Raw genomic sequence first — 24,163 nt, 5'->3', positions numbered from 1 at the left:
CACACACACACTCTCTCACACACTCACACACACTCACACACATACACACAAAGCCGGAGCCGCCGCGCGCGCCCGGGGCCCAGTGCGCAAGCGCCGGGCGCCAGCTGCACCGAGCAGGGGGAGCAGCGCCGCCGCGGCCGCCAGCAGTGCGGCCTCCGGGCGCCGCCGCCGCCGCCGGCCAGCGCCGCGAGCCTCCCCGGCCCGCCCGGGGAGGCGCCCGCGACCCCCCGCTCCCCGGGGAGGCGGCCGGGGGCGCCCGGCGACCCCCGGCCCTGGGCGCGTGGAGTGGGCGGGGGGGGGGGGCGGCCGGAGGCAGAGACACTCACTCGGAGGCCGCAGGTGCCGCGGGGTCCCCCGGGGAGGGCGCGCCGGCGGGGCGGCGGGCCGTGGAGGGGGCGCATTCCTTGGGAGCCAGCTCGGCGGCGGGTCCGCTGCCCCGGGTGTGTGGCAGCGGGTGCGATAACGCAAGTTTCCTGTGGGACTCCTGACTTCTCAGAGTTGAAGGCGGCGATTCGGGACGCGAGGTGCTCTCGGAAAGAGTTGGGAAACACGGATCTCTGCTGGTCCTCTGCCCTGTGCAAATACGCGAGCTAGGACGTCGCTTCCCTTTTCCTCTTCCTTTTGGAAAACTAGAGTCGGAGGAAAGGTGTCAGGGGCGAGGCGATGGCGAGACATTCGACCCTGCCTATTAAATAGCTTTCCGTGCAGGAAAAGCTCAATGATTATCAGCATTTCAACAGGGCTTCTTCCTTTCCTTCTGGGGTTGCTCTCAGAGAGCGAGTCACGATTTAAATCGAAGCCGCTCCTCACTGAAGTCCCAGGCTCAGACCAGGTGCTACCGCACAAGTGCAAATGACCCTAGCAGGTGTAATGGGCTGGCCGGCCTACAGGGAGGATTTTGAGGTAGCTTCTTCCCCATCATGCCTCAGGACAGCTCTTGGAAGGATCCCGGATAACCCAGGTGCCACATCTTTGTGTTCAGCTGCCGATAAACCGACTTGACCAGAGCTAATCCGTGCCCGGATGAATGCCAGGAAAAATGAGAGTGACCCTGTTAGCAAACCCAGACCCTTGGAGATAAACTAGCCCGACACAAGTCATTTTACCTGTGGGGAAACGGAGTCCCAGGAAAGCTGAAGGTCGCAGCCATAAACTGGATCCCAGACTCCTCACTCATTCTAGAACCAAGCAGTTACCCCTGAGAGTTTGGTTTTGGGGAGAAAAGCCACAGGGGAAATGGGTGCCTGATATGAAAAATAAGACAACACTTACCGTAGTGAATCATTCTGAGCATTATATCTAGGAAAGTAAGACACAGCAGGTCATAAAACAGAGATTTCTACTGTTGGCCCTCAGATGGCTTAGAACCACAAAGAACTTCCGAATATGTATATTTGAAAAATAGGAAGAGGGGCGCCTGGGTGGCGCAGTCGGTTAAGCGTCCGACTTCAGCCAGGTCACGATCTCGCGGTCCGTGAGTTCGAGCCCCGCGTCAGGCTCTGGGCTGATGGCTCAGAGCCTGGAGCCTGTTTCTGATTCTGTGTCTCCCTCTCTCTCTGCCCCTCCCCCGTTCATGCTCTGTCTCTGTCTCAAAAATAAATAAACGTTAAAAAAAAAAAAAAAAGAAAAGAAAAATAGGAAGATTTCTGGGGTGCCTGGCTGGCTCAGTCTGAGGAGCATGGTACTCTTGATCTCTGGGTAGTGAGTTCAAGCCCCATGTTGGGTGTAGAGATTACTTTAATAAATAAAACTTGAAAAAGTAAAATGGGAAGATGTCAAAAATTCAAATATCAACTAATAACTGGATGTGTGTATATTCACACAATAAAGTATTATTCAGCCATTGGGAAGGAATGAGATCAACTTTGAAAACATAGTAAGTACAAGAAGCCAGTCACAAAAGAACAAATATTGTATAGTTCCACTTCCATGAGATACCTAGACTGGGGAAATCCATAGAGGCAAAGCAGGTTGGTGGTTGCCAGGGGGTGGGAGTGGGGGTGGGGGAATAGAGAGTGACTTCCAAGGGGTTTGGGATTTCTTTTTGGGGTGATGAGAAAGTTCTGGAACTAGATAATGTTTCCTGTACACCATTGTGAATATACACTTAAGCATACTGAATTGTACACCTTCAAATGGTTACAGTGGTCAGTTTTACGTGTATTTCACCACAAGAAAAAGAAATCAAAATATCCAGCTTCTCCAGAAATAGCAGAAGGTCTGCAAACTGGTCCCCCAGTGCTACATGGTAACAATCAGCTGGAACTGAGGAGCCCTGTGCCTCTCAAAGCTCTTCAGGTCACCAATGTGTCACCAGGTCACTTTACTCATTGGCATTATCAGATGGCCCCTGAAGGTATTTGTGTTCTTGATCTCTGATTAAACTATAAAGCTTTCTACAAATGTTCTTTATAAATCTAGTATGTCACTTTTTATAGTTCCCTGTCCCCTGCAGATATTTTTAACCTTTCTTTCAACAAAGCACAGTTGTGGTGTAGTCTGTGGTAATTCTAACATTTGAAGTACCTGAGGGTCTGTTTCTCCTAGTTCTTGCTCATGGTGTCCTATTTCCTTGTGATCTGTCTGGTTCTCTTTGACCATGCTGGACACTGTATTTTAAAATTTATTTAGAGGAATAATTTGAGGCCTAGGATGAAGTTACCTTCCTCCACAGATGATTTACATTTCCTCCTGCCAGGCTCCCGAGGGCACTGCTATTCCAGGACTATCTAAGTTCAGGGCTCATGGGTCCCTGGACCACCCTGATGATGCAAATATATGCTGCCCTACTGAGCAAGTCTGGTTTGCTTATTGTACTCTGGGGGGTGGGGGGGGGTGGGGGTCAGCGACATAAGCAGCTGGCTAACAGATCTGCACTTCCCAACTCTGAGTTCAGTGACCCTGTGTTGATGGTTTGGAATCAACCGTGGCAGGAGTATTTACACTTATGGAAGTTGGCAAATTCTGTATATAAGGATCCTTTCCTCAACCCCACCCAGAGCTGGTTGGTGAACATTTACCAGAATACCACTGGTGGAGCCCAGTAGGGTCTCAAATTATCGTGGGGGAAAGTCTTGTCTCCCACCCGGACTTTTATTTTTGGCCTCTTGCCTCAAAAAGCCACTCACACTGGAGTTCAAATATGCTAGACTTGACAAATCTCTGCAGGGTTAAATGGCTTCTTTGCTGGGTTCTCCTCCAGGGTTCTCTTCTTCTTTCCATTTCAGCTACTCCTTACTATTTACACTATTCCTTATTTTTAGATTGAGAGTTCATCTGAATACCTACCTAGTTACCAGAAACTGGATGTCGGGCTGTCTCTGAATATTAGTTATTATTCTAGAGATGTTAAAAAAGAGATCATACGGTTACAGGAGTGAGTTATTTAGTTATGGCTTGTGTCTTAGCCTCTCTTTGCCTCATCTGTAAAATGGGATGAAAAGAACACCACCTGCCTCACGGAGCTGTCATGAGAATTAAACACAGTATTTGTCAAGCACATAGAACAGTGCTTGGCACATAGTAAGTGCTAGAGACCGGAGAGTATTTGTTAAATAAAGGACCTGGGTGATCCTTTGCACCTTTATGACCTATACTAGGAACTGAAGTCCAACTACCCCTCTTTCCAGGCTGCCAAATCCAACCCTTGATCCACTGTTGCACAGGGAGGAGGTTTGAGGAGGTTTCCACCTCTAGAGGGTGATACGAAATTTTGAGCGCGGGCCCAGCTCTTGCTTCTTGGCAGCTTTGGTCCTCACCTAGCAACTTGCAGGAGCAAGTTGTTTTCATAAACAGAGGTGCTTTGGTGTTTGGGGAGCAGGCCATTAGCAAAGCCCAGCAAAGGGGGAGAACTGAAGGGAATGCTCCGACCACAGAATGGTTCCTCAGAGACAGGAGCCAAAGGGTGTGCTGCAGGGTATGAAACCTCCCTCCTCTTATAGAAAAGGACACGAAAACTCAGAAGCCACACAGCCAGTTAGCAAGCAGGGTTCTGGCCAGAACCCTGCTCTCCTATTGTGGTCTCTGGGATTCCCCACTCCACATCCATCATAAAGTTGGTAGTTGGAAATCAACATGGCAGGAATGTTGACACGATGGAAACTGGCAAGTGCTTTTCATCAGGACCCTCCTGTCCCTCCTCTTTCCAGAGCTGGTTGGTGAACATTTACCAGCCTACCACTGGTAGAGCCTAATGGGGTCTCAAATGATCGTGGGGGAGATCTCCCCTATAGTGTGAGCCTTATGATAGACTGGGGAGACCTTGGAAAAAAAATTTGTTTTGACAAACCAGATGCTGCAATCTGCCTCTCCGTATCTTTCTTCCCTAAAACTACAACTGTAAAAATTGTCACCAGCTCAGACACTAGTGAATCGGCAGTTTGCATATCCATCCATGCAGCCATTGGCTTGCCCAGAAGCTGAGTCACTTGAGGTCGCATAAAAATAAAGAGATAGTGGACATGAAGTGCTTTGAAACATTCATGTGTTCAAAGGTGAGTCAGTGTAGGCCAGACGCTCTTCTAACAACAAGTGATTAAACACAGGATGTCTGCTGAGGACCCAGTGACTCGGAACAAAGTTAGAGATCTGTCCACAAACAGGCTTGGTGAGTTCTCAGGTCAGGAATCTAGAAGGCTGCCCAGATGCCTTTTGCCTCCTTCCTGCATGCTGCCCAGCTTCTGAATATCCTTCCCAGTTTTGGGTGAGCCTTTGGGGGTGAAGGCCAACCCCTCCCCAGAAGCTGTCTTCCTCTTCTCCCAAGGCGTGAGGTCCTGGGCATGGGTTGCAACCTTAGACTGGTGGATGGTTTAGCCAGTTGGTGGTGTTGTTTTTTTTTTCTCTTTTTTTCCCTATGTTTGTTTGTTTACTTTGAAAGAGAAATAGTGCGGTCAGGGGAGGGGCAGAAAGAGAGAGAATCCGAAGCGGGCTCTGCACTGACAGCAGAGAGCCTGATGCAGGGCCTTGAACCCATGAACCCATGAGATCATGACCTGAGCCAAAGTTGGACGCTCAACCGACTGAGCCACCCAGCCGTGCCTAGCCAGTTGGTTTTTTAAAATATTAGTTTTATTGAAATATAATTAGCATGCCACAAAATTCACCCTTTTAAAGCGGTTTTTAGTATGTTTGTACAGAGTTGTGAAACCATCACCACAGTTATTTTTAGAACATTTTTGTCATCCGTAAAAGAGATCCTCTCTCCACCCAAGGTTAGAGGCAGTTACAGAAAGCCACATATCTACTTCTTGCCCCTGTGGATTTGCCTATTCTGGGCATTTCACACAAATGGAACATGCGATGCGTCCTTTTGTGTTTGGTGTCTTAGCGTATTTTCAAGGTTCATTCGTGTTGTAGCGTATGTACTAATATACTTCATTCCTTTTTATGGCTCAATAATATTCCATTGCATGTGTGGATTTACCACATTTTGGTTATCTAGGCATTCACCGATGAACACTGGGATGTTTCTTCCACTGTTTGGCTCTTGCGAACACGGTTACTATGAAAATTACCATACAGGTTTTTGTACAGATGTGTCTCTTGCCTGTGTATTACCGAGGAGTAGAACTGCAGGGCCATATGGTAACTCTGTGTTTAACATTTTGAGCAGCTGGCAGACTGTTTTCCACAGGAGCCGTGCCATTTTATGTTCCCACCAGCAGTAGACTAAGGTTCCAACTTCTCCACATCCTTGCCAACACTTGTTTTTTTCTTTTTTCTTTTAGCCATCCTAGTGGGTGTGGAGTGGATCTCACTGTGGTTTTTTTTTTTTTTTTTTTTTTGATTTTGATTGTTGAGGGAGTGTAGGGGCCGTGGAAAAATGACTTACAGCAAAAGTGGCCCCTGCAGAGCCCCAGAGGATTGGAGGCACTGAGCTCACGCATCTGGCCTTTTTTTGGTTCTTTAAAAAAAAAAAAAAAAATTATTACTTTTTAATTTTTTTAATGTTTATTTTTAAGAGAGACAGAGCATGAGTGGGGGAGGGGCAGAGAGCGAGGGAGACACAGAATCTGAAGCAGGCTGCAGGCTCGGAGCTGTCAGCACAGAGCCGGACTCGGGGCTCGAACTCACAAACCAGCTAAGTTGGCCACTTAACCGACTGAGCCACCCAGGTGCCCCTGGCCTTCTTTGGTTCTTGTTCATTTCAGAACTTGCTCATCTTCCACTGAAGCTAACCAGCTTCTGATATGCTGCAAATCAAAGATCACGACTGATACCATACTGAGGTTGCCCCTTAGTCTTTACACTTCTTTATACTTCTGAATTGCATCTTGTTGCAATCCTTTCCTTCTCCCCCAAATACCAGAATACTCTCCTTGCTGTTGTCCCTTTGCCCAGCCATCCCCTCCTGCCCATCACCCAGTCCTACCTCTCTAACATGCAAATGTAATCCATTTCTCTTTACTTTAATCTTCAAGTTTAACCTCCTTAGTGCACAAGGCCATCCCTAATGTAACCATTGCTTTCTCTGGGTTGCTCTCCTGCCCCCACCCCCAGAGACCCCCTCAGATTGGCTTAGAGTGCCTCATTTATGTAATTTCTCCTCTACCTACCCTGATCTCCTCCTCCTTCCCACCCCATCTGCTCCAGATGCCCCTATATCACATCGCAAAATACTGTCATTATCATTGGCATGTCTGTTTCCCTCACTACAATGTAACCTTCTTAAGGGCAAGAACCACGCTTTGTGCTACAGTGTATCCAGGGCTTAGCATGCTGCGTCGACCCGCGGGTCGCTTAGTGAGGATCTGCAGGCTGCAAGTTATTGCCATCCCAGCATTTAGTCTACAAAAGTGGAAAAGGTAGAGGTGGCCAACAGGACACAGGAAGGGCTAAGTGGCATGCATTTGCTGACGCTTTACTGCATAGCAGGCTGCCTTCGGGCAGTTGCCAGCGACTAGGGGAATGTGTAGTTCAACATGATTGTTGATGAAGGAACAAGATCACTGAGAAAACTGTGGTCATGCTTAAAAAAAATATTGAGGAGTGCCCGGGTGGCTCAGTCGGTTAAGCGTCCGACTTTGGCTCAGGTCATGATCTCACAGTCTGTGGGTTCGAGCCCCGCATCGGGCTCTGTGCTGACAGCACAGAGCCTGGAGCCCGCTTCCGATTCTGTGTCTTCCTCTCTCTCTGCCCCTCCCCTGCTCATGCTCTGTCTCTCTCTGTTGCAAAAATAAATAAAAACATTAAAAAAAATTTTTTTTTAAATATTGAAATCTCTGGAAAACTAAGGAAGATGAAGAGATGCCAACTCGGGACACAAGGTTTAGGAAGCCAAAGCCCACAGTCGGCATTCCTACCTTTGGCCTGTGTCATGTGAAAGAATACGTCAGCTTCAGGGCCGGCTCCACGCGTGACCTCGTTCTGGTCTTCCCTGGGGTCGTCTATCCCACATCGAGACTCTGGATAAAGAAATGAGAGTGGCCAGATCTTCCATCTGGAAGACTCGACTAGCCTCCTTCCTCCTGCGGCTTGTTCACATGAAAACGTTCCTCCTCCGGCTCCCAAGCAAGACCCACATAATGGTAGCACTGAAGGAATACTAGAGATCCTTCTAGACCCCTGAGGACCTCGTCTCGAGCCCACATCCCCCTCTGTGTTCCCACCACACAAACCTTGGCTCCACTGAATGCTTCTGGCTTTGGTGCACGCTGTGCTCTCTGTCTGGGATGTTCTCTCCTGTCTCTTTCCATGACTGGCTCTCAACATCGACATCTCCTCTTTGGAGAGACCCTCCCTGACCACCCTAACTAAAGCACATCCCCCTCTTGGTATTCTATGTCACAGAGTCTGGGCCTTGTCTTTAGGACTCTGAGCATAATTTGCAATGACATATTTACGTGCTTGTATAACATGAGCTCCCTAAAGACAACAGCCGTGCCTGTCTTGTTTACAACGGCACACCCAGTGCCGACGCAGGGCTAGCATGCAGGAACTATTTGCTCAATTCATGAATGGACAAACGGACGCACGAAGCCCATCTGTGAAGAAATCAGGCGCTCACAGAGGAGAAGCGAGGCAGTAGCCAGTCCCTTAGATGGGACTCTGGGTTTGCCACAGCCCCATGTCTCCCCCATGTTGGAGCCGGCGCTCAGGGTGTCCTCTGTGCTTCAGACCGCAGGACCACGGTACCACCCAGTGCTCCCTTCTCCGGGGCAGGTGTGCTGGTGGGCTGGGGGAACTCGCACCTTGCAACGCACACTTCTGCCATGTTGGAAGGGCTGGCAAAGGAGCATGAACTAGTTCTGAGGAACCGAACCTGCTCCCCTCCCAGAGAGAACATCCCCACTTGCTCTAAAGAGTAAGATTTAGAGGGGCGTCTGGGTGGCTCAGTTGGTGGAGCGTCCGACTTGGGCTCAGGTCATGATCTCAGGGTTTGTGGGTTCGAGCCCTACGTCGGGCTCTGTGCTGACAGCTCAGAGCCTGGAGCCTGCCTCCCATTCTGTGTCTCCCTCTCTCTCTCTGCCCCTCCCCTGCTCACACTCTCTCTCTCTCTCTCTTTCAAAAATGAATAAACTTAAAAAAAAAAAAAAGTAATCTCTTCCCCCAATGTGGGGCTCAAACTCATGACCCCAAGATCAAGAGTCACAGGCTCTACTGACTGAGCCAGCCAGGCGTCCCAGAGTGTTTGGTTGTTATTGTTGTTGTTTTGTTTGTTTTCCTTTAAGCTAAGCTAGCAGAGGGTAGTTCTTTTTTTAAAAAAATTTTTTTAACTTTTTATTTTTTGAGAGTCAGAGAGAGACAGAGCATGAGCGGGGGAGGGGCAGAGAGAGAGAGGGAGACACAGAATCAGAAGCAGGATCCAGGCTCTGAGCTGTCAGCACAGAGCGCGATGCGGGGCTGGAACCCACAAACCGTGATATCGTGACCTGAGCTGAAGTTGGACTCTCAACCGACTGAGCCACCCAGCCGCCCCAGGACACAGATCTTTTCAAAAAGACCCTTCTTGTCTGTAGTGCCTGGAAGCACAGCAAAGGCTCGTGGCCACAGAGGACGGACAGCAAGAGGTAACACAAAAGCAACCAGCCCTGACTGGCTTCGGGAGTGTTTGCTTGGGAACAGAGAGGCGTAGGGCAGAGCACGGAAACCATTCCGGGGCGACTGACTCAGAGAGGTGGTGTGTGTGTGTGTGTGTGTGTGTGTGTGTGTGTGTATACACACATATATTTAACTTTTAATTTTGAGATAATTTTAGATTTACAGGGGAGTTGCAAAGGTAGGACAGAGAGTTCCCATGAGCCCTTTGCCAGCTTCCCAGGTGTGTACCCCCATGTAACCACCATATAGTGATCAAAACGAAGACATTAACATTGCTGCAATGCCGTTAACTCATCTACAGACCTCACCTGGAGTGCACGGTTTCCCCGTGTCGCCTCCTGTCCCCGACATCCCTTCCGGGGTCCCATTTTGCACTTCTCCACCATGTCTCCTCCGATGGGAGGAGACTTGCTCGTCTTGACCTTGACGGGATTGGAGAGCATGTCGGTTTGGTCTGGTCATTTGTATGGATGCACTGTATTTGTAAAACTCTGTTGGGATGAGGGGTCCTGGCCTAGGGGGTACAGCGGATGGAGTTTTCACTGCAGGTTAAGAATGGTTTTCACATTTTTAAATGGTTGGAAAAAAAAAATCGAAAGAAGGTGATTTTGCGATAGGTGGAGATGATCGTAAAATCCAAATTTCAGTGTCCATTAAGTAAACTTGGTTGGGACACAGCCACAATCATTCTTTTCTGGATGGTCTGTCATTGCCTTTGTATTCCGATGGGCAAGTCAAGGAGTTGTGACAGAGCCATAAGGCCTGCAGAGCCTCGACATTTACCCTCTGGCCCTTTACAGAGAAAGACCCCAGTGGAGAGAGCCTGGCAGGACCTGGAGCTCACCTTTGCTCTAAAGCAAAACCAGCTATTATTAAAGAGCTGTGAGTTCATCCATCCAGTCATTCCACGGATACTTACTGAGGGCCCGTTGTCAAAACCAGCAGGCACCCCTATTCAGGCAGGTGCTAACAAAGCTAAAACTTCGGAACCGGAGGAGGTTAATGCTCATCAATCATCTGCCCAGGTCTCAGGTACAGGTGTCCTGTAATAATAACAAGTCACTGCCCCATTTTGAGCTCTGCCTTATGCTGGTAACACTTTCCTTGCACCCTCTCCTTTAATCCTCTCAACCACCCAGGAGAATTCCAGGAGGAAACTGAGGTTTAAGAGATTAGATTAGCCACACCCAAGGGTGCATAGGGAGCCACTAAATGGCAGGAGCAGCAAATGAGCCCAGTCAAGCCCCTGGGCTTCCAGAGCAGATGGTGTCCAAACAGAACCCTCACCATGCTTGGGAAGAGCCTCGGGGTCTGGAGCAGAGGGAGTGGGGTGGGGAGGCTGCTGGTGGTTCCTGAACTCTAGAAGCAACAAACCAGGATGGTTTGGTTGGTCAGTAGCCAGAGACCCCATCTGAAATAGCGTTCTTCCAAAAGAGCATCACAATCTTCAGCCTTGATGTTCAAGCCCAGCGATTATCCTTCTTTGGTCTTTTCCTCGCTCCTCTTCTGGCGTCGATGCTCTGCCATGCACGCCGAGGGAGAGTCTGGGTGCTCTGCTCACTTGGCAGGGAGGCTGTCCTCCACTCCCTCCCCTGAGTGGGGACACTGATGTCCTACATCCCATGTGGCCAGCAGGTGGGGCCTGCCAGGAATGGGAGGCAAAGGGCCTCCTGGTGCTGAAAGGCTCACAGGTCCTCTCCGTGTGGGTCAAACGGGTTGAGAGACACCCAAACAAAAGCACTTGCAGAAAGGGGCCCTGACGGTGAGAAGGGCGCCCCCTGGCCAAGCTGGGCTGGGAGCGGTTGGGAACACTATTGACATGGATGCTGCTGTCCCCTGGGGTTCTGGCCTTCCTGGGTGAACGTCAGAGCCAGGGCCTCACCACCCCCCCCCCGCCCCCCGTACTGACCTGGAGACGCAGGAAGCCGGATCGACACAGCGTGATGGTGGTTCCAGCTCAAGGGTCCAGCCACAGTGGGTCCTCCTGGTCACTGGCCAGCTCTGCTCCAGACAGTGATTCCAGTACATGTAGTCGATCAGAACGAAATCAGTGTGCCGGATTTAATGGAAGAAGCCCTGGCTGGTGTCCGGACAGCATCCCATTCTGAGTAATTTTTTTGAAGAGAACAGTCATCTGAGAGTTTCCTGTTCCCTAAAATGTCCCCAGGAACTTTTTAACTGGCTTGGTAATATGTCTCCTAAGCCCTTAGCAGCTGCAAAATTGATTCATAAAGCATGTTTGGTTTTTTCTTCTGTCTTGTTTTATTTCGCCTTTTTTTTTTTTTTAAAAAAAGAACAAAATGTAAACCAGGTTGCAAAGCCCTGGCCACACGACCTGACAAGAAGGCGCCTGTGGGACCCTGGCCCACGCCGCCCGTCCCAAGGTCACGGTGACGCAGCCGGGTTTGGGGTAGACGGTTCTGTTCTATGTTCCCAGGCATTCCAAAGACTCACTGAGGCCACGTCTCCAAGAGGACCCCACGCAGCAGGGAGGGCCCAGTGCATGAAGGACGAAGCTACTGCCATTTACTTCTCTTGCATACACTGTGGTCCTTAGCAAGAAGGGCCTTTAGGGGGTCAGAGATGTCATCTCACGTGCCAGCGCCTCTGGGGAAGGGCCCGGTTTGGGTGGGAGGGTGCGATGGGCTCAGCGTGCGTACAGAATAACACCTGGCACTTGTGTCTGAATGAGAACTCATCGCTGATAACAAATCTCTAAAATCAGACCATAACTTTCATCTGTTTGCACAATGATGATACTCTATTCTCAAGGTCAGAACACTGCTGAAAACTTAGCAGCGTGTCCTAAATGTCCCCTGAGCTGGGGAGCTGGGCCCCGTTTGTGCCCGCTACGTGCTTGGGAGCCCTGTGGAGGGGGCGTAAGGCGGCGGCCGATCACCCAGGCCTGTGGGAGGGGTGCGTGGGGGGGAGGGGAGGCTCACAGACTCCAGTTGGCGAGTTCTGCCCCCACCCCGCAGGCCTGGCCGGTGGTTTCTGGTCCAGGTGCTGCACACACACCGGGCCCCAGGGGTGCTTTTTTGCATTCTCTCTGGCAGTTGCCACCGGGGTTAGGCATGGCCGGTGAAGCTCTCCATAACGGCCGCACACAACTGCTTAGTTGTTTTGCTGATGAGAAGGCACGAGCGGGGACTCTCAGGAGCCCAGAACACCCAGCAACCCCCCCCCCGCCGGTCAAACAGCAGGCAGGGGCGATCCCCATTAGACCATATGATGCCAAGGGTCCAGGGAGGGGGAGGGAATAAGGCCGCACATGTCCCTAGGAAGGCCTACGGCAGCTGGAACCCTTCTCTGCTCCCCAGGGACCAGCCACCTGCCTGTCCTGTTCAACCCCGCTCAGGCAGCACTGCCTTGGACAGAGCAGAGAGCCACCATTCTCCAGCCACCATTCACATCCAGCTGCCAGTGTGTTTTTTGCCTCCACCCACTCTTCTGTTTGAGAAACAGTGGAATGTCCAACTTCGTGAATTCCGTTGCTTAACCGAAATTTCCTTTTAATGTCTAAATGTTCCAAAGATTAGGGTGGGGGCAGGGAAATACAGGGAAGCAGTGCCTCTGGCCGGGGGGGGGGGGGGGGGGACCCGCACACACAAAGTCCTTTGTGCCTCAAACATTCCTCACAACTTCACTGACCAGAGGATCTTGTGTGAAATCTTGTGAAATGGTTAGGCCAAGAATGTCAGTCGTGAATATTTCTGCAGTGATTTCGTCTGGAAGTTGTTCTTCAAAGCAGATTTCTGAACCTAGCCAAACAAGAAAACAAAACAAATGCCTTCATAATGATGAGGTTTCTAACTCAGAAGCACGTTCCAAAAACACAAGGAACCGATACTGAACAAAAGTGAGAGGCGCTTTGTGCCCCGGTTTGTCTGGGAGTCCTTCAAAAGCCCCGGGTCGGTTTGCAGCACTCTCACCGAACCTCTGCAAACTTCATGGGAAAGGCTTAAACCACACGGTATGGTTGATTTACTGTTTGGAGACACCTAGGAACACAGCGTAAGTTACAGTCTGATGTCCTGAGGACACAGGGAATGGGGGAGGGGAGCTTGGAAGCTCGAAACGACCCCCTGGATACTGGAATCTAGAACTGTCTGAGATCAAGAACTCTGTTTAATGTGACACTGGGATGGGCAATAACAGGAGAGGGAGAAGGAAGCCTGGGGGGGGGGGGGCTTTGCTCGTGACCCCAGTCTCAGTACCGGTGACGGGCTTTGACCACCGAGGGGCATCGGGCAGCGTCCTGGGCCTGGCAGTGGAGACACCCCCTCGGGCCCGGGAGAGCTGTTTAGACTGGTTCCTCCAGAGCTTAAATTCCCAGCCTAACTTCGGGTCCATTTTCATCCCTCCGGGGGACTAGAGAAGGAGGTGAGCAATCCTTAGGCAGGAAAGGAGGACGAGCTTTAAAAACTTCCAAGCACTGGGGTGCCTGGGTGGCTCAGTTGGTTAAGCATCCTACTTCGGCTCAGGTCAGGATCTCGCGGTCCGCGAGTTCGAGCCCCGCGTCGGGTTCTGGGCTGATGGCTCAGAGCCTGGAGCCTGCTTCCGATTCTGTGTTTCCCTCTGTCTCTGCCCCTCCCCCGTTCATGCTGTGTCTCTCTCTGTCTCAAAAATAAATAAACGATAAAAAAAAAAAAAGAAAAAAAAAAAAAACAACTTCCAAGCACTAGCAGCTCGAAGCCGGGCTTGTGCCTGTTTGCAGCCCTGTCCTTCTCCAAGTCTCTGACAACACGTCTCCTGAAACACCTTCCAAGCTGTACCTTCTCCCAGCGGCCAGTAGGCACACACCCAAGCCGAAAAGATGCAGACCGGTCGGTGGAATAAAGGGCGGAAATAAGGCCAGAAGACACAGGATGGACAGCGCACAGCAAACAAACGTGACCGCGCTCACTGGTCCTTCCTTGCTCGCGCTGGGGCCCCGGCAGACTTGCTTCGTTGTGGGCACGGTGTTAAGGAGGATGGTTTGCACCAGTCAGGAGAGAGAAATACGCTTAAGTCTACGACAAATTAGTGAGCTCTGGCTGCAAGCCAGGGCAGGGTCAGGAACGGTACCTTTGATGGAGGAGGTTGCGGGCTCGGATTTCCACCCCTCGGGATTCAGTCCAAACAGCGTAGCAAAGCAGTCACACATCTCCTCCTCAGTCATGTGCTCACCTGAGTATCGTAAAACGAAAGAGCGTCCGCTCCCACCCTTGAGGCTCCGCATAAGGTCAGAGCTTAGCATCGTCATTCTGAGGTCTTAAAAGAGAATTATTCCACGATTTCCTTTCCTTGAGACACAAAAACAATCTACAGAGTCCCGTGTTAGACATATCCTTCCTTACACGGTGTTAAGACTGGTGTTGCTCATACAGAGAATAAGACAACTTTCTTCTTTTTTTTAAGTTTATTTATTTATTTTGAGAGAGACAAGACAGCATGAGTGGGGGAGGGGGGGCAGAGAGAGAGAGAGAGAGAGATTCCTAAGCAGGCTCCACATTGCCAGCGCAGAGCCCAATGCAGGACTCGAACTCATGAAACCGCAAGATCATGACCTGAGCCGAAACCAAGAGTCAGACACTTAACCGAAACCGACTGAGCCACCCAGGCGCCCCAAAGACAACTTTATGATCAAGACTGTGCTCTGCTTCGTGTCATGTTCCCTCACACTAGAACCACCAGTTTGATGAAGAGGAAACAGTCACCGGAAGAGAAAGCCTACTTGACTTCCTCACATGAAATATTGAGGAAAACAGCAGGTAACGAGGAAAAATCTTACACTGGTGTGGTTTTTATCTCACAATCACATCCCAGTGTCATAATAGCCCTGTGACATTGGTGGCTAGCACTTTCATTCATAAGTGAGGACACCGACTCAAGAGGTTCAGCAAGTTGGAACACAAATCAGAGTCTTAGGGGACCCAGGATGGCGCCCTTCCCATCACCCTGCGTTTGTCAGCTCTGTGGGTCAGCAGGTGGCATCCCTCATGGTTGAAGCCCCCGTCCGATTAAAGATGCCAGGGGGTCCAAGCACCTGGGTGGCTCAGACAGTTAAGCATTGGACTTCAGCTCAGGTCATGATCTCACAGTTCATGGGTGTGAGCCCCGCATCGGGCTCTGTGTTGACAGCTCAGAGCCTGGAGCCTGCTTCAGATTCTGTGTCTCCCTCTCTCTCTCTCTGCCCCTCCCAGGCTCACGCTCTGTCTCTGTCTCTAAAAATAAACAAATAAATAAATAAATAAATGTTAAAAAAAAAAAAAAAGATGCCAGGGGTCTGCCTCCCCAAACACAGTTCTCTCCAGTGGAAATGGCCCAAGAATGTGACAAGACATTCCCTATTTATGGATTTACCCTTCGTTAGAAGCAGTTTTAGGAAATCTTCTCTTTGTATAACCTTCTCTCCTTTTGAATTGGTAAAACCAAGGATGTCAAAGCTATGCTGAATGCCACGCATGGTGTTCCCAAAAGGTGGTCTGTGATTAAGGTAAACTTTGAAGAAATCTGGTAAGTTGATTTTGTCAATTAGCTTTCCAGTGTCCACATACTCACTAAATCTGATTTCGTTAAACATATCTTCAATCTAGGGAAGAGATTGGAAAAAAAAAAAAAGACCATGGTTAGCAAAAAAGACACTTTGACATACTTCTAAAAATTGAACAGTAACAGACAAATGTTTACAGTTAGCTGAAAGCATATCTGTTAAGGGTTGATTATACCCCCAAGAAAGAGATGTTGAAGTCCTAACCCCCAGGACCTCAGACTGTGACCTCATTTAGAAAAAGGGCCGTGGCAGATACAATTAGTTAAGATGAGATCATACTGGAGTGGGATGGGTCTTTAGTCCATTGTGAATGGTGTCCTTATAAGAAGAGGAGAGAGACACACAGGGAGGGGATGGCCATGTGATGATGGAAACAGAGAGTAGAAAGATGTGGTTCAAGCCCAGGGCTGCTGGTAACCACCAGAAGCCAGAAGAAGTGAGGGAGGAAGGGTTCTCCCCTAAAGGTTTCACAGAGAATGTGGCCCTGCTGACAGCTGGCTTTATTCTGTGGGAGAATAAATTTCTGTTGGTTTAAGCCACCCAGTTGGTGATGTTTTGTTGCAGCAACACTAATACAGTGGTCAGTTTTTGAATACTATTAGCACGGCTACATTATTATCACCTCTTTCTCGGTTTGTGAGACAGATGTTAGTTTCGTTTAGAAGGTAGAATCCTCACGGATTTGGAAATTAGCTCATAAGAATAAGCAGGGGCGCCTGGGTGGCTCAGTTAGTTAAGCGTACGACTCTTGATTTTGGCTCAGGTCATGATCTCAGTTTGCGGGATCAAGCCCTGCCTGGGGCTCCACGCTGACAGCGCACAGCCTGCTTGGGATTCTCGGTCTCCCTCTCTCTCTACCCCTCCCCTGCTCACACTCTATGTCTCTCTCTCTCTCTCTCTCTCTCTCAAAATAAATAAACCTTAAAAAAAGGAATAAACAAATAATTCAACATGAAACTCAAATATAGGACCAATGGCCCTAATAAATTTCTTAAGACAATTAGCTGCACCATGATTTCAGTTTTTCACCATGTTTTTCCTTTTTCTCTTTTCCATTTTTATATATACAAAAGACTGTATGTAACTTATGGGGTATAATTAAAAAGTGAATACCTAAGAAGCAACCATTCATTGAAAAGATCAACAAAACTGATCAATCTTTAGCTAGAATAACCAAGAAAAAAAGAGAAAAGACTCAAATTACTAATATCAGAACTGAGAGAACACTAGTACCAGCCTCTCAGAAATAAAAAGTATGAACAGCATGTTCAATTATAGTTCATTTCTATATATCTGTAACTGATGATGTTATAATGAGATAACTTAGATGAAATGAACACATTTGTAGAAAGACACAAATGACCAAAACTGACTCAAGAAGAAATAGAAACTCTGAACAGACCTATAACAAGTAAAGAGATTTAAAACTTCCACAAAGAAAAGCCAAGGACCAGAAGGCTTCCCTGGTGAATTCTACCAAATATTTTTTTAAAATACCAATTTTCCACAAACTCTCCCCCCCCCAAAAAAAAAAAAACAGGAGAAAAGGGAACACGTCCCAATTCATTCTATGAGGACTGCTTTCTGATTTGGAAATTCATTGTGTATTTTCCAAATTTTCTAGGATGACAAAGAGTGCTGTCATGTCTGTGGATTCAAACAGAAATGTGGTGACCATTAATGTGGTCTCCACATGGGTCTCCTTATGCAACTTCCAGAACAAAAGACAGGGAGAAATATAAAAACAAATAAAACCACTCCTCACTGCCATCCATCTCTCTCTGTGCAGTATTTTTGTACCATGCACATTGCAGGTGGCTGAAATTCAGAAACCCAAATTATACCTGGCAAAGGGCTAGAAATGAGTAATTTATTTTAATATTTACATTAAAAATTTTTTTAACGTTTATTTATTTTTGAGAGAGACAGAGACAGAGCACGAGCAGAGGAGGGGCAGAGAGAAAGAGGGAGACACAGAATCCAAAGCAGGCTCCAGGCTCTGAGTTGTCAGCACAGAGCGTGACTTGGGGCTTGAGCCCATGGACTTCGAGCTCATGACCTGAGCTGAAGTTGGATGCTTAACCAACTGAGCCACACAGGTGCCCCTTTAGTATCTACATTTTATTAAAAAAATTTTTTTTTTAACGTTTATTTATTTTTGAGACAGAGAGAGACAGAGCATGAACAGGGGAGGAGCAGAGAGAGAGGGAGACACAGAACCTGAAATGGGCACCAGGCTCCGAGCTGTCAGCACAGAGCCCGATGCAGGGCTCGAACTCACAGACTGTGAGATCATGACCTGAGCCAAAGTCGGACGCTTAACCGACTGAGCCACCCAGGTGTCCCTATCTACATTTTAAACTAATATGTATCCTAACAAGTTGTAGGGCTTGGAATTTTACAAAGAGAGAGAATAAGAGCCACAGAAAAGTAGGAAATAATTTTTTTTTCCCAGAACATGAACTCTGCTTTCGTCTGTAGGAATGAATCAGGAATTAAATCTATACTTGTACACAATATTTATCAATAGGTAACCGATTTCTCCCTGTCCAATAAATTACATAGAAAAAAATCAGAAGAGCACCAGTTTGAAGAAACACCAAACATCAGACTGTCTGGGGCACCCTCATGTCTTGGTCTGGCCCCAAATATCAATAAGAAAATAAAAATCTTTTGCAGTCCAACCATCCAACCATAATTTCTGTGAAAGGTCTGAGGCACTTTCCATTTTTCCCCCATGGGTGTAAAATATATATGTATATGTTTTGCAAAATTCTTATCATATATGTATATAATTTTGTATCCTGCTTCCCCCCCCCCCTTTAACACTGTATCTGAGTAATCACCTAGTATTTTCAAAGAAGCCATATATTTTCAATGCAACATTCCAGGAATGATCCTTAGACATAATATCATTGGTTACAGATACACATGAATTACAATCGATACTATGTAAGTAGCTTTAAATTGTAACATCTTTCTATGGAATATTTATTGAGTTTATATTACGTACAGTTGCAAGTTAAATTATGTATAATTTTAGTTATAAATAAAACATTATCCACTATCATATTATTTATACTTTGTACTATGTAATTTTAGTAGTATTATTATAAACATGTGCTACTATTTACTATGAGTCTCTACTATGAGTAGAGACTAGGGCTAGAAGTATGACCTTTGATGATAGACCTAGGTTCCTAAATTCTGGTGCTCCCATTTTCTATGTGACCTTCTCAACTTCCTTATCTTGGAAAAGGGGGTAATGGAGTTTTGAAGTTTATTGCAACAATATATTTAAGGTGCTAAACATAATGCCTAATACACAGTAAGCTCTCAACAGGCAGTAACTATTCTTATGATTATTATACTTTCTATGCCTTTGCTAATTACAATACATATAATTATAATATAAATTATAATTTATAGCTATAAATTATAAATTATATGTATACTTTATAATCACATAAATAATGTAAATGATATATACAAATTATAAACGTAACATAATGATTTAACTCCATTCAGAACTATAAGGCTAACCCAAAGATACCAAGAAGGAACTCAAAAGTGGGAGTTACTCATACCCAGAGCGTTCCAAAGATCTCAGGGAACATTCTCAGCACAAACCATTGAATAGGTGATTCACCTCTTACTCTCTTTTCCCATATGACTGATCAAGAATCATAGCTCGATGGGGCGCCTGGGTGGCTCAGTCAGTTGGGCACCTGACTGTGGCTCAGGTCATGGTCTTACAGTTCGTGGGTTCAAACCCCCCGTCGGGCTCTGTGCTGCCAGCTCAGAGCCTGGAGCCTGCTTCGGATTCTGTGTCTCCCTCTCTCTCTGCCCCTCCCGCACTCTGTCTCTCTCCCTCTCAAAAATAAACATTGAAAAGAAGAAGAAGAAGAAAGAAAGAGTCAACTCGAAAAACAAAGTTGGCAGCTTCGGCATCATTGACATTTCTTTCCTGAGCCTCCTTTGCAAGTGTTGGTTGAAAAGGCATGTCTAAACAAAGTTCACGCTTGGGAGAGGAGCCTTGGAGATGGACTAGGACGCCGAGAGCCTTCCCTACACTCCGGTGTGAAGCCGACCCTGCTGCCCTGCCTCTGCTTGGCTTCAGCCAGCCCTTTGTTGGCATCCTCACACCGGCCCTCCCTCCACTAAGGCAGTATTTCATTTGGGTCACTCGGGGAGCTTTAAACATTCTGAGCCCCAGGCCCTGTTCCCAGAGATCCTAACTGAATTCGTCTGGGGTAGAGTATGAGCAGTCATATTTTATAAAAGCTCCTCAGGGGATCTGAATGTATGGCCAGGGTTGAGAAGCACGGCTTTAAGGCAGGGGTTCTCAACTTTGTCGGGGGTCCAAATGACCAGGAGGGCTTATTAAAACAGATGGCTGGTCCCGCCCCCAGACTGATTCAGTGGGTCTGGGATGGAGGGGGAGGGGGGCAGCTGAGAATGTGCATTTCTTCTAGGTCTCCAGGTGATGCCAATGCCCCTGGTCTGGGGGCCACATCATGGAGAACCACTGCTCTTAGACCACAATCGCTTCTGCAGAGGTGATACTCCTGCCAAAAAGCCTTGTGATTTTCACTGGAGAGGAGTGGTGGCGGGCAGCTATGAACTTGTTCTTGCTTTGGGCCCACACCTGTCTCCTCCATTAAGCTGTAGCGATCACTTTCGTGTCTATTTCCTCAGCAGCTTCAGAGCCTGGCAGTTGTAGGGACCAGGGAAATAAGAAAGAAAACAAAACAAAACAAACAATGCAGGCACGAGTGAGATCATGGGAAAATTTTTCTTAAAATATACCTAAGGCTGGGGCGCGTGGGTGGCTCAGTCGGTTCAGCGTCTTGACTTCAACTCAGGTCATGATCTCTTGCGGTTTGTAAGTTCGAGCCCCACGCTAGGCTCTGTGCTGACAGCTCAGAGCCTGGAGCCTGCTTCGGATGCTGTCTCCCTCTCTCTCTCTCTGCCCTTCCCCTGCTTGCATGCTTGCTCTCCCTCTCTCTGTCTCTCTCAAAAATAAACATTAAATAAATTAAAATAGGGGCGCCTGGGTGGCACAGTCGGTTAAGCGTCCGACTTCAGCCAGGTCACGATCTCGCGGTCCGTGAGTTCGAGCCCCGCATCAGGCTCTGGGCTGATGGCTCAGAGCCTGGAGCCTGTTTCCGATTCTGTGTCTCCCTCTCTCTCTGCCCCTCCCCCGTTCATGCTCTGTCTCTCTCTGTCCCAAAAATAAATAAACACGTTGAAAAAAAATTAAAAAAAAAATAAAATATACAAAAGGCTTATTTAGAATAACCACTTAGTTACTGCTCTTGTTAGTGCAATTTACTAGAAGTTACCGAGCATTTGGTTTAGTGCTAGGTGAATGAAAGGCAAGACACTTAATTATTCCAGGATAGCCCTACACTCTAGGACTTTATGGCCAGCAAATATCTATTAAGCACCTGCTAGGTGCCAAGCACCGGTCTGGGCCCTGTGAAGAGACACGCAAGAGATCTTAGAATCTTGTTTCAACATCGTGTTTTATAAATTATGCTTTCTAACCTCCCTGTTAGGCGGTGAAGAACGTAATACATTCCTCACTGTACAAGCAGGCTCCCGGTGTGGGTCAGTGTCTTTTGTGCTGGTTTTATAGGCTCGCAGGCTGGGAGGACTCTCCCTGCTCCACGCACCTGCGTCCCGACGCAGGGTGCTCTCTAGAACCTCCTCTGCAGGTGAGGAGCCTGTCTCATCACAGCGCACGTCTTCTCCTCTCCCGGGACCCCTTCGAGTGCTTCCACACTGCCCTGGGCAGGGAAGGAGGGGCGCAGAGGAGTGGGGTTCAGGGCTGGGCAGCCTCACTGCACAGTCACATCTGGAGACACTCCTGCTATTTATGAATCGCTCCGTGACTCACAGCTGCCCCCCGCTTCCTCCAGGAACTATATTTGGACGACAGCTGCCTTTCTCCGGGAGTAGGACATGCCACACCCACTGGATGCAGTCTCCCTGCTGTCTGGGGTGAGGTGACCCAGAAATGAGAGCACCACCCATTCCAGGGCCCTTTATGGTGGCGACCTTCACTCAGCCCCTCATCGGAGCCCAGGTGTCAAACACTTCCAGGCACTGACTCCAGGAAACGGTTTTAAAGGCTTTCCAATCTAGATGACACTTTCTCCAGCTCATCCCAGCTCATCCCAAACCTACAGTGAGGGCTTGTCAGTTAAGCGCTCACAGCTCTTCAAAGTCCTGCTTCCTTGTAGCTGTGCCCAGGAACAGGGGATAGGTCCTGGTTCCAGTCAAGAAATAGCATAGATGGAAACCAATCTGGCAGTCCTCAAACACGGGGTTATTGGCACAGCAATTCTACTCCTAGGGACGTACGCGAGAGAAAATAAAACATAGCTCTACACAAAACCTTGTGCACAAATATTCATAGCAGTATTATGCGTAACAGCCAAAATGTGGAAACAACCAAATGCCCATCATTTGATGAGTGCAAAAATAAAATGTGGCACATCCATACGAACGAACAGAATATTAATCAGTTATAAAAAGGAGTGAAATGCGGACACCTGTTACCACATGGGTGAACCCTGAAAACATGATGCTCAGTGAAAGAAGCCAGTCACAGAAGACCACAGAGTATGATTCCACTGATATGAAACATCCAGAACAGACAAACCCATAGGGACAGGAAGGAGATTGGTGGGTGCCAGGAGCTGAGGATGGGGGGGGGGGGGGCGGAGTGACTATTCACGGGTCACTGCATTAAGTGTGCTGATGGTTGCACAACTCTGTGAACAAACGAAAAGCCCCTGAATTGTACACTTTAAATGCATGAACTGTATGGTATGTGATATATCTCAATAAAGTTGTTAAAAGGAAAGAAAAATACGGGCGCCTAGGTGGCTCAGTTGGTTGGCTGTCTGACTCTTGATTTCAGCTCGGACCATGATCTCACAGTCTGTGGGACCGAGCCCCATGTTGGGCTCTGAGCTGATGGCGCGGAGCCTGCTTGGGATTCCTCTTCTCCTCTCTCTGCCCCTCCCCTACTCTCTCTCTCTCTCTCTCAAAATAAATAAACATTTTTAAAAATCTTTTAAAAAAAAGAAAGAAAAATAATACGAGGTGAAACCATGGCAAAGGCAAGTAACAAAATATTTTTTTTAAATATATTTTCTACCATCACTATGTTCTAACCTGTTCTAATCATAAAACCAGTAAAGATAGAACATGCTTGTTATAAAAAATTTAAGCAATGGAGATAGGGAAACGAAGTGCCCTATAATTCCCCATCTCTCAGCAATAGCCAGTGTTTGATGTCCCAGCTTTTAGGGTTTCTTCCTTGTTTGCACTACAGCACATGTGTAGAAACAGAACATGGGGTCTGGGCCCGGCCAGCTGGGGCGCAGACGCAGCTCTACCCTCAGGGGCTGTGACTGGGAAAGCTTCCTCACCTCCCTAAGCCTCACTTCCCCATCTGTGACACCGAGACAATAAAAGCATCTCCCTGCTGTGGGAGGGAGGACTGAAGGACGGTGGGGTTAGCCCAGAACCTGGCACAGGGTGAGAGCCCCAGAGAGAAGAGCCTGGTTGGTGCTGTTGCTGGTGTTATTACGGTATTATGGTCACCTCCATTCTTTCTTGGTGGCTGCGTGGCATTTCAGGATTTCTTTCTTTAAATGCATTAAAGTGTGAACAGTAGAAATCATTTTGTCTTGCCCTCATCTCTCTGAAGGGGAGACACCCTGCTCACTGGTGTAGGGACTCAGCTGACCGGGAAGGCCTCCCCACAACAGTGGGCCACGGGAAACAGCTCCTGACATTCCGGCTTCAGAGCAAATCCAACACAGTGACGGCTTCTTTTCAAAGTGCAAATCACCAAATTCCCACTGGGGTCTTTATCAGAGCAGAAATTGTGCCTATGACCACTGGCTCAGATTTCTCCTCCTTGTATGGGGAAGGCTGTGCTGCTTGGCCACAGTCCCTCCATCCCAGCTGGGACCATGGTTTAGCCACAAGATTAGCACAAACGGCTTTGGGAGGATTTGTTTGTTTATCTTTCTGGGTTTTGTTCTAGATACAAAAGCAACACAAGCTACATGCTTGCAGCTAAGAAAAATTAGAATAAATTAGAATACTACAGAAGTGTATGTATGAGTCCCCGCCCCCACCCCATATATAACCACAACTGTCTTCTGAGGAGGGTACAAGCCACTAAATGGGAAGTTTTTTCATTTATAGACCCTTGAGATGGGCTTATATCGCAGGTTTGGAAACCAGCTAAGAGCCCAACTGCCACGGCTGGCAGAGGGAGAACGTGGAGTTCCTGGGGGCGCACCAGGAAAGAGGGGGAACAGAGCACGGAATTCAGCATGGGGTAAAGGCCAGCAAGGAAGCCCCTGTCCGGGTCCTTGTCAGGACTGGGAAGAAGGTCTCAAAGCAGTTTCAGGTAAATTGCTGTGAAATGTGCCTACGTGTGACTCTTTCTGACGATGCCCAAATTTTCAAAAAAGTTGTCTTGTGTGTGTGGGCTTTGTGTTTTTGTGGAAACCAAGGAAAGAGCTGAGAGTATCAGGTCTGGAATGATGTGGGCTAGAC

General features: G+C 48.1%; 1 protein-coding gene and 1 long non-coding RNA gene across 2 annotated transcripts in view; both read right to left on the bottom strand.

Annotated features, from left to right (window-relative positions):
• Nucleotides 1-5,784: 5,784 nt before the first annotated feature.
• On the bottom strand, nt 5,785-10,928 carry LOC116738401. The gene is made up of 3 exons (XR_004344295.1): nt 9,959-10,928; nt 7,302-7,403; nt 5,785-5,902 (listed from the first exon to the last, which is right to left on the bottom strand). It is a non-coding gene; the product is annotated as an uncharacterized LOC116738401 (long non-coding RNA).
• Nucleotides 10,929-10,946: 18 nt separating this feature from the next.
• CFAP251 (cilia and flagella associated protein 251) overlaps nt 10,947-24,163 on the bottom strand; it is a 68,710-nt gene continuing 55,493 nt past the window's right edge. The window contains exons 21-24 of the mRNA XM_032595411.1: nt 15,385-15,613; nt 14,107-14,208; nt 12,691-12,800; nt 10,947-11,143 (exon numbers count right to left, since the gene is read on the bottom strand). Coding sequence (XP_032451302.1) covers nt 11,087-11,143; nt 12,691-12,800; nt 14,107-14,208; nt 15,385-15,613 — 498 coding nt within the window. The 3' untranslated portion in view covers nt 10,947-11,086. The remainder of the gene's footprint in view (nt 11,144-12,690; nt 12,801-14,106; nt 14,209-15,384; nt 15,614-24,163) is intronic.

Source organism: Lynx canadensis, chromosome D3 (genome assembly GCF_007474595.2).
Source record: "Lynx canadensis isolate LIC74 chromosome D3, mLynCan4.pri.v2, whole genome shotgun sequence".
NCBI classification, from domain to species: domain Eukaryota; kingdom Metazoa; phylum Chordata; class Mammalia; order Carnivora; family Felidae; genus Lynx; species Lynx canadensis.
Note: the sequence above shows the minus strand (reverse complement) of the source record. Positions and strands in the feature narration are given on the sequence as shown.